Below are 15013 nucleotides of genomic sequence, written 5' to 3'. Positions count from 1 at the left end.
ATTTTGGAAATAAATTGTAATTCCAAATCTTTCCAAGTACCCCGTGCAAGCTGCTCGAGTAGCCCTGGTTGGGAATCACTGCTTTAGAGATAGGCTATGTGCATGTGATAAATGTATATACCGCCAGTATATCACTGCCTGCTAGGGTTGTCAAAAGTATCGATCGTTTCGATAAAAATCAATACTATAACTTTGAAACGGATACAATACTCATTTGCAACCAACAGGTATCGATTATCGATAATGATCAATACTAAAAATTTTAAACGGATACAATACTCATTTGCAACAGTATCAATACCACCAGTGCTTTCTCTTAATGAAAAATCAAACACCACTGATTTCTCCCTCCCTATCATTGGTATGGGGGTATTGGGTATCTGTTGTTTCAACAAGCTCAAAGTGTTATGATAGGCTGATGACTAGAGCAGGGGTAATCTGCTGTGTACATGTAAGTGTAAAGTTTTTAATGAGTTTTATCAGGCCTAGATTATGGAGAAGCCTGCATCTGTCCATCCATCTGTCTTTGTTTATTTGTTATGCCTCTTGATGTGTTGTCATCCCCCCCTCCGTGGTATTGAAAATGATTTCGAGTATCGATATTTTCCTGGGTATCGGTATCGAAGTAGAAATTCTAGTATCGTGACATCCCTACTGCCTGCTATAGAAAAACATCATAAATGCAAAGAAGCATACCTACATGTGTACTTGCAAACATTCCACATCGCTGTGCAGTTCAGGTGTGAGGCTCCAACCTGCAACGTTCTCAGAAGTAAGTCTGGAGCTCCTTCATAGACAGTGAAGTGAAGACTGATTTCAAATGTCTGTTTGAGCTTTCCTCTCATGTCACACTCACTGAGGAGGTCTATGGAGTTCGTACCTGATGACGACGTCACACATTTCATTCTCAGCTCGCTCTCTAGCTCATAATAGCTTGAGAGAGTTGGTCAACATCTAATGTCGATTTGAATGTTCTCTGCCATTGCTCTCCAATGATGTGCCATGCAGAGCGAGGAGAGGCGTCTGGCCGCTTTTCTCTCCAGCCATGCGCTACAGCTGATTTCAATAATTAGTTCCCCCTCTCTCTCTGATTGATTAACGCTGTGCTAATTAGTGAAATGAGCTAGTGAGCTGGAAAGAAAAGCTCTCGGCATACTCATGGCCCTCCCTGCCACATGGCATACTCATGGCCCTCCCTGCCACATACCATACTCATGGCCCTCCTTGCCACATGGCATACTCGTGGCCCTTTTGAAGAAAAACTCCGCACATCTTTCAAGACAGGTGCGTCGGGCAAAGACAAAAAGTCCGTAATTAGTGAAAAAAAGAGTCCCGCACACTGTTAAGTTGCAATCAAATTTGTTTTAATGTGACATTTCGGTCACCGACCTTTTTCAAACAAAAAAGGTTGGTGACTGAAACGTCACATTAATACTCATGGCCCTCCCTGCCACATGATGGAGAGTGGACCACTGCTCTTCTTGACGTCAGGAATACCACTTATTCTTGATGAGTGGTGTAGCTTTTCATCTGAACTGATGAGATTACAGGAGGGTCAGTGTGCTGTCAGTGCTATAGGGGGGTACTACTGTATTGTTATGGCAAAACAGCTCAAGGGGTACATGAGACAAACAAAAAGTTGGGAACCACTGCACTAAAGTAGCGTCTCTGATCTGGCTCTATTTCAGTGTGTGCACGGCCAGTGCACACATCCATCTGATCCAACTCTTCAGAAACGAACGGACAGATCAGATACCGACTGTTGTAGACCATACACAGGAAGAACCTAATGTTGGTGTTGCTGAGTTCAAGTTGTAAAAAGGAGAAAAATATTTTAAAGCCTCTCGGTTTGAACTGTCTTTGCCCCAAGATAATGGTCCAATTACTGTAGTTACTCTTAAATATTCTTATTATCCTGGGATCATGAGGGAAGTGGAGTGTGTAAAGTCATGGCACATGCATATCAGAGAACAGAGTCATGGCAATCCCATTTGCAAGAGCCTTCTAACCTTGAGTGAATCTCCACTGGAGAGGAAGACACAAAGAAGTAGCCCTATGATCTTGGCTTTATAATCCCTGTCCTTAGGGATAAGCTATCTGCTAACCCCCCCTTCATAAGGCAGAAGAAGCATGTCTAAGATATCTCCTTTTAAAAAGGCTTAGAGGTTTCCAAAACTCAAAAGAAGAAGAAGAAAACTCAAACAAGATCTCTGTTTAGTAGCCTATTAATTAACATGACACTAGAAACCAGAAGAGCCTTACCATTGGCTCCAGCTGTGCAGGGGTTTTAAATTTGAAATAGACCTTGGAGGAGCTCAGGAACTCAAATACAGATGGCCTAGACGAGCAAGGTCCTCCTGTGCGGTTTCTCCACGGATGCTGAATAATTCAACTACCTTTACACACACACACCCCGAAAAATCACCTGGAAGCGGTGGAGTGGCAGTTTGGCTGTGAGTGACAGCTTCCTATGGAATGGCTGCTGCATAAGAGATGGAGCGCTGATGTCTCCACAGCTCATGTGTCTGAGATAAGAAGGACTTCCAACCAGGGGACAAAATGAGGCCGTAATGTAACATAAATTTAGCCGCTTTTGAACTTTGTACAATTATAATTTACATACAATTAGCCGTTGCCAGATAACGTTAGTGCTATTCCAACTCATGGCTCCGTTTTCTCACTTCAACCATTTTGCGAACATTATTTCCATTATTTTGGTATAATGTCATGAAAGGGGGATTCAACAGTGCGCTTTGGTAGCATTCATTCTGATCATTTAATAGGCGTGGCCATAAGCCTTATATAGTGAAAAAGGACCACAATTTGCCATATTCAAGAGCAAGTGGACAATATCGGTTTGTTTCCATTCTTGTCCCACTTTGACATCATCAGTGATGTCACTGTAATTGTGATGTCACTGATGATGTCACAATGCCTATGGCATCATCAGTGATGTCACTCGAGCACTCGATGATGCGAAGTTGAGCAATTGACAATAGGGCAGGCGAGGCCATGCAGCGGCCGAGCTGCGGGCGAGGCCGAAGTTGGGCAATTGTGCACAGAGTGATGTCACTCGAGCACTCCATGATGTCATGATGTGGTCACCCAGGCAATTGTGATGTCATCAGTGATGCGAAGTTGAGCAATTGTGCGGTGCACATGCCAAAAGAGCAGGCAAGGCCACGCAGCAGCTGAGCTGCGGGCGAGGCAGCGCAGCGAGGCAAGCTGCAGGGCGAGCGAGGCCGCGCAGCGGCCAAGCTACCTGGCCCACGAAGCGGGCAAGCCTAGGAATCATTCTAGTATTGTATATTTTCCTTGAATGCTTCAGGGAAACCAACCCTGAAGCATATTTCACTATTCTTTATCATGATTCATTCACAGCACATGTCTGTGACACAATATTTGCAGAATGCATATTTCAATGTACATTTGCCAACTAACAGGCAAACTCACAATTCTCTGCTTCTACAGTAAGTGGGAACATTTGTCTCATTTGTCATCTGCAGTCAGGGGTGAAATCAGCCCCTTGTGCACATTTTAAAATCAATCACTTGTTAAAGAAGACGGCGTGCCATGCTTATAAGAATGTTTAAGCCTCTTCAGTAACCCTGGTAGTAAGAGTGTTGACATGAGCGATTTGTCATAAGTTAACAATAACTAAGCTGTTCTCACAGAAATAGAGAAACTCATAAGTAGGCGGGGCGGGGGCCGCGGGGGCCCTCATAGGAATCCTTGGATATCTCATTGGTTTGCAATGCTCCACAAAGTTTGCCATTAAAGAATAAGTATAGAAATGGAGAGAGCAAGGTCCTTGCTGATTGAAAACAGTACCGTGACTGTCCACTGAGAAAATTGAAATGGCAGAGGAGGTTATTGTTCCAGATCGGAGGCTTATAATAAAACCTATTGAACAAAACAAAAAAAGTGTTTCTTGGTTTGAAGCTATATCTGGGGGTGCTCTTGCTTACGTCTTTTGCTTTGCTCCAGGAAAGGAGAATGATGGATTAAAACTGGGCAAAACAAGGCAATTACTAAATGGAACATCATCGCAAAGAGGAAATTGTCTGATTGAAAATAATCTAAATTTCTTTTTTTGCCTGCTCACTTTATTCTGAAGAAATGAGCTACCTGTTTAGAAAAAGCAAAAATCACTCTCTGAAAATGTCACCGGGAGACCTGTCACTATAAACCCGAGAAAATCCACTGGGCTGGGCCAGTAAAATATAGGATCAATTGATCACTTCAGTGATGCTTAATGCAACACCCATGTTTTAAATCTGGACCGTTCAGCGTTCGTTTAGTTTCTATTGATTATTGAACTGGGTTCAATAAGCAACATCCTAGTGTTATATCACATTTTGACAACTGGCAACCCATATCATGTGCGTATGGAACCCATATCATAGAGCAAGTGACATCATTGTGCAGCCTCGTGCATGAACATGTCAAAAGCGTGAAGATCACTCTCCGCTATTATGCCAAGTTCTGGATGAGACAAAGAAACTTTAAGTTGGAGTCCAATCTCAATTTGATATGATGTCAAAGGGAGACCCACCAAGGTCAACACTGGGTTTTCTAGTGTCAAAGATGGTTGACATCAAATGTGAAACCAGTTTCACCATTATACTGTACTGTGTGCATCCACTGTAGAGGCCCATAAGTTGATTCTAATACTATTGAAAGGTTCCAAGCACAAACGCAAACTGTCCCAAAAGGGTAGCAAATCTATGACCTATTGGCAACCAGTAGGAAGTGCAATAATATTGACAGGTCTCTGGCATAGCCATAGTTGTGATTGACACAAACAATAACACTTAACAATATGACGCGTAAGATAGCTAATTAGCACAGAAATCCATGCAGTACTAACGTCTACAGTACATAGTGTAGTATTCCATCATAATCCCTCACTATACTGTCACTCTAATCTCTGAAAGTGTGTCCTTTTTTGTTAATAAGTTTAAGACAATAAATAAATAAATATCGAGGCATACATACGGTTACACTAATCTCATTCAACGTCCAGTGACAATCGGAGGGTTGGGGCTCTCATTAAAATGGATTTCTACACAGGCCTAAATCACGTCTCTAGTAAAAGCAAGAAAATCATAGTGTAAGCTGTTAATCTGCCTATGCATGCTGGAGCCAGTACTGTAAAGCCATTGGTTGCTATTACAGAGCTATGTTATTAAGATTATATTTGAAAGAGATTACATGAGGAATTAAACCTGTTTGCTTTGATGCTGCAGCCTGCATCTATATCTATGCTGTCAGCGCAGAGCTGCTGAGTAACTTGCAGAGGAGCGCAGTTACCGTTAGTTACCATTATGAATAAATAATATCTCCGCTGGGTGTAATTCACTATGCAAAAATTGCTCTAGTAAGACAGCAGTAAGAATATGTATTGTTTTAGATAATTTATCAACTTTAATTTGGGCTATAATAATGACAGTAATTAGGTATGTAGAACATTCATATAATATTGCTTAATCGCTTTGAACAAGACTGAAGCAATTTGTTTCACTTTTTTTTTTAATTAAGTTTGTTGTGTTTGGCTTGTTTTTGCCTTTGGGCTCTCTTGCAAGCGAGACTGTTTAGTCTCAATGTGATCATCCTGTTAGATAATAGATCAATATATGAATGATGATGATGATGATGATGATGATGATGATGATGATCATGATGATGATACTACTACTACTACTACTACCAGTGTTGGGGGTAACTCATTACAAAAGTAACATATACATGTAATATATATATATATATATATATATATATATATATATATATATATATATATATATATATATATATATATATATATATATATTACTTTTAGCAGTAACTCAGTAATACAACTTATTACCAATAGGATTTCAGTAATATTATACCAGTTACTTTGTCAAGTAACACAAGTTACAAATTGAGTTTTTTTTTTAACTTATTTATCAAAAAACATATTTAAATAAAGATACAATCATTTCCTAATCAAATTGTGTCTTTTTATGCAAATAACCACTATAGATGACAATAACAAAGGAAAAGGATAACATTTAGAATTTTGGACGGTTTACACTGACTTCAAGACGGTTTAAATTATTTTTCGGGATGGTTCTAATTTAATGCCTGTTTAACTGGGACTGTACATTAATGTAAATTCCCTACACTTTTAATGCCTATTTAACTTAGACTGTAAATTTCATGTACATTCAATGTAAACTCTTATTTAACTCTGACTGTAAATTCATGTAAATCCACTGCCTATTTAACGCCTATTTAACTCAGTCTGTAAATCTCATGTAAATTCAACGTAAATTCATATTTATTATCCACAGAACACTTCACCACTCATGTACATATTGTATATATTTACTCGATTTGATTGCACTTGCAACTTTGTGATTGTCTTTAGTTATCTTCCTACTTCTTATCTCTGTATCAGGGGCGGAGCGACCCTATCAGCCCACGGGGGCGAAGCTCTTAGGGGGCCCCCCATCCCAAAAAAAATAATTTTTGAATCTGTTTTAGCCATATTTAGTGGAATATCTCATTTTAAACACACCAATGTTATTGTCTATTGATTGAATTGCTCTCACACTCAGGCCTGGCCTGGCCTGGCCTGGCCTGGCATGCATTTTTTTTTTTTTTTTTTTTTGATGGGAGTGGGCCCGGGGCTGGCGCACCCTCTGCCCCGGTGTACGCTCCGCTACTGCTCTGTATATTGATGTGACCGCTACGCTGCATAGACTCTAAGACAAATTCCTCGTATGTAACTTGCATACTGTGGCAATAAAAGTGATTCTGATTCTGATTCTGATTCTGATTCTGATTTGCCAGTGTTGTGTGTCTCTCATATAGAACTGGTGGTATATCTTCAAAATGAAGCATGTGTTTCACTCTGCGGTCAGAGCTCTTTTCCACACAAACAGCTCAAACAGGTCATTCACATGTCTGTAGGGCTTTGTTGGCAGATTCATGGGCAACTTTCATCACTCTTAAGAGGTCGCAGATAGTTGTAACTTGTGACCTGCAATAAACGAGACTCATTCTCTGTGATGGACCAGGCAGTTTATCTCCTATCCGTCAAGCTGCTGGGTCACTGCTGTGGCAATGAGCTTATTTGTATTCTGCTGGCAGAGGGTAAGTGCAGAGCAATTTAGAGAGAGAGTGACGTCAGCGGAGGACCAAAATGCGTGACTCATTAGCCAATGAACGGCCAGGAAGGGGCCTCGCGCTACTTTTGAATGCTAAAATAAAGCTGATAAATGTACAATTTGATTCTCGACATGATTTCCAAAGCGTTCACACACGCCGCCTATAAAGTGTCGCTACAGATAAAGATGATGACGCAGAAACACAGCAATATTTGATGCAAAATGTATCTCCTTGGGATTTCTTTGGTGTGAAGAATCAATCTTTATCAATTGATGAGCTTTCATTTCATCTCCTACTGTGTATATGCGCTTAAAGTCCTCCCTATGGCTTTAGGGACTGAGGTCCTATAAGCGTTTCATATCAAAATGCAGATGCACGGGATCCACTGACAGCCTGGCAACCTGATATTAATCCCAGAAGCTGACTGTACCCAGAACCACGGTAGTATGCAAAGAATATCTTAGACTGTACAGTAGTAGGATGCAGTGTCACCCTGAAGGCTTGGCTTAGCTCAAAATGTGCCATCATGCGGTTTGAAAGTAGACCGACAAGAAGAGTTGAGGCTCCGCTTCACGGTAGCCGACTAATGTGCCAAAACATCCCATAATATTCACCTCTGCAGGGATTATCGCGCCAATTGTATGCAGGGTCTGGGATGTGTGCTGCCGGAGCCCGCCACATGGGGGCTGTTCAGCAGTTTCACGGGGGTAGCAATGGAATTTCAATGCCTCCTGCCCCGATGCATGGGGGAGTTATTATCGAGTATTGATGGCTCGCAAAGAAACCAATATATATCTCTCCATCTCCCGCACAGGCTTCGCCGCGTGGCGCTTTAGTGGCTGTTACAAATGTGGATGTGGACACGACTTGATTGCGCTTCCTTCCTGTTTAAGACAGCTTTGTGGCGGCGTGGATCCCAGCGGTCGTACGTTCTCCTCCTCCTCCTGAAGCTCATCATCTTACCTGCTAACGAGGAGGATGGTGAACATCGTCCCCCCGGAGGCGAAGAGAGCCATGGCTGTTGAGGGGGAGGAGGCGCCAGGTGGAGTCTATCTGAAATAAGAGCACACAGAGGACATTTTTTACATGCCATTTACAGGGAGGACACAGTCAGACAAAATTGTGGATTTTGTTCTCTTCGAAAGCGAAAATCGTTGGATACACTTCAGCACACCCCAGGGTAGGAAATGATCTGGGGGCTCGGGGCAACATGCGCATAAAAAAATCTAAAATTGCCCCTGGAATTGGGATGACGTGGGGATTTTGCTCTGTATTTGCAAAGCGCAACTCTAAAATGGCCAGCTAGGCATCCGTACCTTGACAAGCCCCGCCCCCTCTTCCTACTAGCATTATTTACTGTACCTCAGCACAAGCTAGCTGGCCAGCGAGTTCACTAGCTAACATTAACTCAAGAATATGCGTTCTTTTAATACGCAAACCACTGAGTCACGACTGGAAACAGATCGGAATGAAATAGAAACAGTAGAGACTCGCCGACATTTGATCAAATTGCCCTGGAAATTATCCTAAATGCCCCCCACACATTTCGCAAGGGCAAGAAAAGACCTTGTAAAAAAAAAAAAGTTAATTTCCTACCCTGGTACACGCACACAAGGAGGCCTACCCTGGTACACACACACAAGGAGGCCTACCCTGGTACACACACACAAGGAGGCCTACCCTGGTACACACACACAAGGAGGCCTACCCTGGTACACACACACAAGGAGGCCTACCCTGGTACACACACACAAGGAGGCCTACCCTGGTACACACACACAAGGAGGCCTACCCTGGTACACACACACAAGGAGGCCTACCCTGGTACACACACACAAGGAGGCCTACCCTGGTACACACACACAAGGAGGCCTACCCTGGTACACACACACAAGGAGGCCTACCCTGGTACACACACACAAGGAGGCCTACCCTGGTACACACACACAAGGAGGCCTACCCTGGTACACACACACAAGGAGGCCTACCCTGGTACACACACACAAGGAGGCCTACCCTGGTACACACACACAAGGAGGCCTACCCTGGTACACACACACAAGGAGGCCTACCCTGGTACACACACACAAGGAGGCCTACCCTGGTACACGCACAAAAGGAGGCCTACCCTGGTACACACACACAAGGAGGCCTACCCTGGTACACGCACACAAGGAGGCCTACCCTGGTACACGCCATTGAGTTATAAGTCGATGGTACACGCACACAAGGAGAATGCGCTGAACCGGTGAAAATAAATCCAAAAACTAATTTTGTTTTCAGGTGCTGTTTTCAAACTCAAAAGCAGCTGGAGGGCATCACAGATCGAAATCTGTGATGAAATCTGTGATGCCCTCCGGATATTTTATGACTGGGCTGATAGCCATCAGCCATTACCCTGGTCTCTCCATCTCTTCTGGCCCTTCCACAGACACTATGATGTAGGACAGGTTTGAGTTGGAAGTCCTTCCCTCAAACGCTAGCCACTGATGACGTGCCTGAGGGGATAATGACTTCCCTCCAACTCCAAGTCTAGTGCTAATCTCCAGACTTAGGTGAAAAGCAATAAGCGATATTGCCGTTTCAGCCTCCTTCAGAGACAGACAGCCCTCTCTCGTCTCCTCTATCTCCCCGCACGCATTCTCTGCCTCTCTCTCCCTCTCCGCCTCTCTCTCTCTCTCTAGATGAAAGCAGGCAGAAAACCTCCAGAGAACCCAGTGGCTTAACCAGTGTGACCCAGCTGCTGCGGATGGCAACTGCTGGGCTAAGGAAAGCTAACTGCTGGTGGCTTTAACTACAGTGGAACAGGCCTGAGAGAGATAAGGCGGGTGGTTGAAGTTACCTCTCTGGCTACACACCCCAGTCGATAATGTGGCTGTGACCGCGTAGCTCAACAGGCAACGCACGCCACCGACGCTGATGAACGCTTCAATTGCCACTGGAACTCGATTTCCAGCCATGCTTAAAATCTATGCACTCGTGTGCTCACCTGGTAGCACACGTATGACGGAGGCTCTGTCCCTCGCGCGGCCGACGCGGGTTCGAATCCGACCCGAGGTCCTTTACCACATGTCATCCCCTCTGTCTCTCTCTCTGTCTGCCTACTGTCCTATCTAAATAAAGGCAAAAATGCCCCAAAAAATAATCTTAAAAAAATATAAAAAATGTATGTACTCATGTCCGATGAATGTGAATAAGACCATTCATAACAGACATGTTCAAACTAAACTAATGATATAATACAACATGCAGGGCTTGAAGTGATATGGTATGTGACAACGTAGAAAGCTGATGTAAAGAGACTGTTTGATCTCCAGTGCACAGGTGAGCGCCGCTATTAAATATGCATCCATGTTACTTTTCAGGCCAGCATTTAGCATGAGAAGAAAGGAAGACATAACTGCACACGACAAAAAGCAAAGCGTATATTCCAATACTCCAGACCAAAATATTCAGACTGTTTTCATCAGAACTTCACTATCTTGCAGTTTCAATTTAACTGTACTCTGACATGAATGCCTTCTGAAAGGCCCCAAAACAAGTATTTCCATTTAATCATAATAAGTATAATGTTTGTATCGATCGCAAGATCATGTTTTCTAGTGGGTCTGGTGGCAGGGGAAGTGAAATTCCAGGGCAAAAAAATTCATTTATTTTAAATGATTGGGCTTGTTTTGCTGACTTGAAATCTGGGCAAAGTTAAATCTATTTGTGTGTGTGTGTGTGTGTGTGTGTGTGTGTGTGTGTGTGTGTGTGTGTGTGTGTGTGTGTGTGTGTGTGTGTGAGAGAGAGAGTGAGTGAGTGAGTGTGTGTGTGTGTGTGTGTGTGTGTGTGTGTGTGTGTGTGTGTGAGAGAGAGAGAGAGTGTGTGGGTGAGTGAGTGAGTGAGTGAGTGAGTGAGTGGATTCCAAAACGAGCCAACACCTGTCCAGTACAGAAGGTCAGAGAGTGAATGAGAAAACCCTCACACTCATCCAGATCTCTGTGGCCCGGATTTCACATTCATACCAGTGCTCACAGGTAAATATGAGTCTTAGTGCACAGTACACGCCACACAGTGTACGTAATGCAGAACACATTATTCTTTCACACACTACCAGAGCCCCTGACTTCCACACACACACACACACACACACACACACACACACACACACACACACACACACACGCACACACACACACACACACACACCCATAAGCACAGACAGATGGCTGCTGAATCCTGCTACTCGTACTCTAACCCTGATCTGCCTCCAAAGCACCAAGTCCACTCAATGCTTACTTGTTATTTTAGGAGACGAAGACTTATTTTCTTGGCTGTCTGTATCAGTCCCCCCGGGTTGGGCTGGGCTCCATCTAAAGCTGGGGATACATCACACAACTTGTAAAATCCTAACACAGATTATGAGATGAGTGGGCGTAATACACTAACCGGCTGCTTCATGCAGATTTTTTTTTTATACGATTACTGAAAAACTGTGGATCACACACACACACTTAACCCATTGATACCTAATGCAGCATTTGTGTGTGTATCCCTTTAAGACAGCGAACCGCGTTAACGCGGTTCGCGGTCTTAAAGGGATACACACACAAATGAGGGATGTACACACAAATGCTACATCAGGTATCACGGGCTAAAGGGGACCTATGCTAATCTCCAGCTCTGTATTCAATGTTTGACTGCACTAGAGGAGCTTTGCATGATTCACACAATTGTTTTGTACTGTCCCTTTATGCACCCCCCCCCCAGTTCTGCCTCTGTCTAAAAACAGGCTGTTTTATCTCCCGACCGAGCGAGCCCACTCTGCTCTGATTGGAAGAGCTTTCTGCTATCTGGGTAGTGCTAAGTTACTGCTTCCCTGCTTTACTGCTTCACAGGGCTACTTGGCTACTCGGCTCGGGGCTGTAATCATGAGTCACATGATTTCAGATGGGTCAAAGTCATATTTCCGGTGTATCTTGTCCATTCTATGGCCAGACGAGTTGCAATATATTTGTCATGTCATGGTGTTTTGGGGTCATTAATAAATGAGATTGATTCTGTTATTTTTCTATCATTATTTTGGGTAGTGCTATTTTACACTGAAGTCAACGGGGAGAGGCTTGTGTTTACCCCCTGTAAGGGGGCGGGGCCTAATTGCAGATCTGATGTATAGGCCTACATGACTTTAATTAATTTACCTTTCTCCTTTGAAACAGAAAATAAACAACAACAACAACAACAACAATAAAAAGCCCATTTTGGGATTGCATTTTGAGTCTTTCAGCACCATCAAGGCCTGGAAAGCGGAAAGGAGAGAGTGAAGCAGAGGGGTAGGAAAATATAATGACCAAAAATGGACATAAAGCTGTGGAAGGGCAGTAGACTATGGACTGCATGGACTGCACGGACTGTAGAGGGCGCTGGAGGTGAGCAGCAAATCTGGGAAAATAGTTGTCTACTGTTTAGTACAGTGGTTCTCAAATTCTTTCACATGGAGGACACCTAAACTGACAAAGACTAGACCACGGACCCCCATTAGATAGGATTTTGTCCCACGGTCCCCCATACGATAATAAGATTGATGCTTTTAGATGTTTTATTACAGAAAGTGTATAAAACCCATGACCAAAATAGTCATTGTGTTACTTATGAATGGAATTATAGTGAAAATAAATTACCCCCCTTTTGGCTGGGGACCCCCTGGAACCCCCTCAAGGACCCCTGGGGGTCCCCGAACCCCCATTTGAGAACCACCGGTCTAGTAGCATCCCATCCCAGATGAAGGAAGAGTATATCTCCTTTCTCCAGTTGTGCTGTTTGGCCCGGAGCTCAGTGACCATGTGAGGGTTGCTGACATTCTTCTGTTGGCAATTTGATTTTAAGCTGACTTGAAAAGGGCACGGCAGCAAATATAAAAGACATCTGGAGCTACTGACTCACTTCATCTAATTCTATGTGTTTTCTCTCCCTTCTGTTGCTCTCTAGGTATTCCAGGCGTAGCCTACTGGATGACTCACTAGTAGTATGTCAAGGTGGCCTCCGAGCTGCCTGTCCATAAAATGTCCCTTCCAGGAATCCTATTCAGTTTATGTCCCTCATATACCATAAAGGGATTTCAGATGATGGCCAGATAGTGCCCTCGATCAGATTTGGAGACAGCAGCAAATTGGTCTGAAGATGTCAGCCAGGTAGGCTATAGGATCAAAGGACACGGTGGCGCAGCGGTCACACTGTTGCCTCACAGCAAGAAGGTCCTGGTTTCAATGCCCGCCCGGGAAGTTTCTCGTACAGGGGTATGGTCTCCCCATGCCTTCAGGGCCTGAGGGAACAAACGCCTGCATGCTTTTTCTAAAGCAGATTAGAGTTCTGTTTTGTGTTTCAGAGGCAGCGCAGCTGCTCGAGGCAGAGACAATCCCGTTCAGGGTTCAAGTTATGGGGGGGGGGATATGGGGGCTTGGCCCCCATAGATAGAGTCTGGGCCCCCATAGTCAAGAACACCTGTGGGGGTCTCTTGAATATAACCTTTTTTTGGGGGTCTTTTTTGTCAACTGTTTCAAGCCTGTTTCAGTCCGGACTGCTCCAAGTCCTGCTTGTGTGCCAGCTGTGACATCTGCTAGATCCCAACCACAAAGTTATATTATGTCAACAAATTCAGTCCAATGGGCGATACTGTGGGATCTGGAATGACCTTGAAGATACTAGTGTGGAAAGACTCGATGATCAGTAAGCAGAACAAACAGGAGGGAATGTGATCCAAAGAGGCCAGTGAGGGAGTCAGCAGCGCTCCAGCAGGAGGGATAGAGCACGGAAAGCTCACGAAAAAGATGGCTTCTCTCTCTGGAGTCGTCAGGGACCAAAACCAAGACTGAAAACAGTCAAGGGCAAAGGTGCAGGAAGAAGAAGTGAACTGCAAAATGATTAGGATCTGGACATCGACACCCAGGGATGCCTGCCCCCCGCGGTTGTCACACGACGCACGTGATCCTGGGCCGAATTTGTCCTTGTTTTCTTCCTGATTTCGCCCCCATTTTCTTCCCAATTGTACTTGGCCAATTTCCCCCCTGCTGCCCCCGGTCGCTGCTCCACCCCCTCTGCCCCCATCTGGGGAGAGTCGTCGTAGACTAGCACCGTGCTTCCTCCGACAAATGCGCAGTTGCCAGCCGCGCTTCTTTTCACCTGACAGGGGGGAGCTTCACCAGCAGGACATAGCACATGGGAGGATCACGCTATTCCCACCAGTTGCCTTCCGCCCCGAACAGGCGCCCCCGACCGACCAGAGGAGGTGCTATATAGTGCAGCGACCAGAACTGGTTCAGAGGGTTTGACTCAGGCTCTGAGTGACTCTTGCTCATCATCCCAGACAAGTCCCTGGTCTCTGTCTGTCACTCCGCATTAGTATTGGGATGAGCTAGAAGTACCGCTGCTATCTCCCCCCCCCCCCCCCTAAAACATGCAGGGGTGGAGAGGTCATCTGCAGGCTCGCAATGACAGCGGTGATGCAGATGAGATGATGATAATAGTGAGGAGGAGGATAAGGAGATAGGCATGAGGATGAAGAGTGGGAGGAAATGGAGGAGAAGGCAGATTAGAAAACCCATGAAGGCGGCACTTACAGATGATGACTGCGAGGAGAAGAAGGTGAAATGGATTATATGGAGGAGACGGCAAATGTAGGTGATGAAGCACTAGGACTTAGAAATGCCACATCTGAGGCTCCATGCTTGAGTGCATCTGGGCCACCAACGCCGCCCTCCTTGGCCTTGGCCCCATGCAGTAGCTTTCAAATGTGATCCTCGAGATGCAAAGCCTGAGGGAAACCAGTCGATCTGAAGACGCATCTGGACACATGCGACAGCTTGTGAATGGACAA

The 15013-nt window shown here is 44.6% G+C and overlaps 1 protein-coding gene across 1 annotated transcript in view; it reads right to left on the bottom strand.

Annotated features, from left to right (window-relative positions):
- Positions 1 to 8174, bottom strand: part of LOC310796026 (gamma-aminobutyric acid receptor subunit pi) — a gene marked incomplete at both ends in the record, with an annotated part of 38017 nt that extends 29843 nt beyond the window's left edge. Inside the window, one exon of the mRNA XM_083658177.1 lies at positions 8122 to 8174. Within this exon, the coding sequence (XP_083514303.1) occupies positions 8122 to 8174 (53 nt within the window). The remainder of the gene's footprint in view (positions 1 to 8121) is intronic.
- Between the last annotated feature and the right edge of the window lie 6839 nt (positions 8175 to 15013).

The sequence above is a fragment of the Poromitra crassiceps genome (genome assembly GCF_964638095.1).
Source record: "Poromitra crassiceps genome assembly, chromosome: 22".
Classification (NCBI taxonomy): Eukaryota; Metazoa; Chordata; class Actinopteri; order Beryciformes; family Melamphaidae; genus Poromitra; species Poromitra crassiceps.
This window is presented reverse-complemented; position numbering and strand designations above follow the sequence as displayed.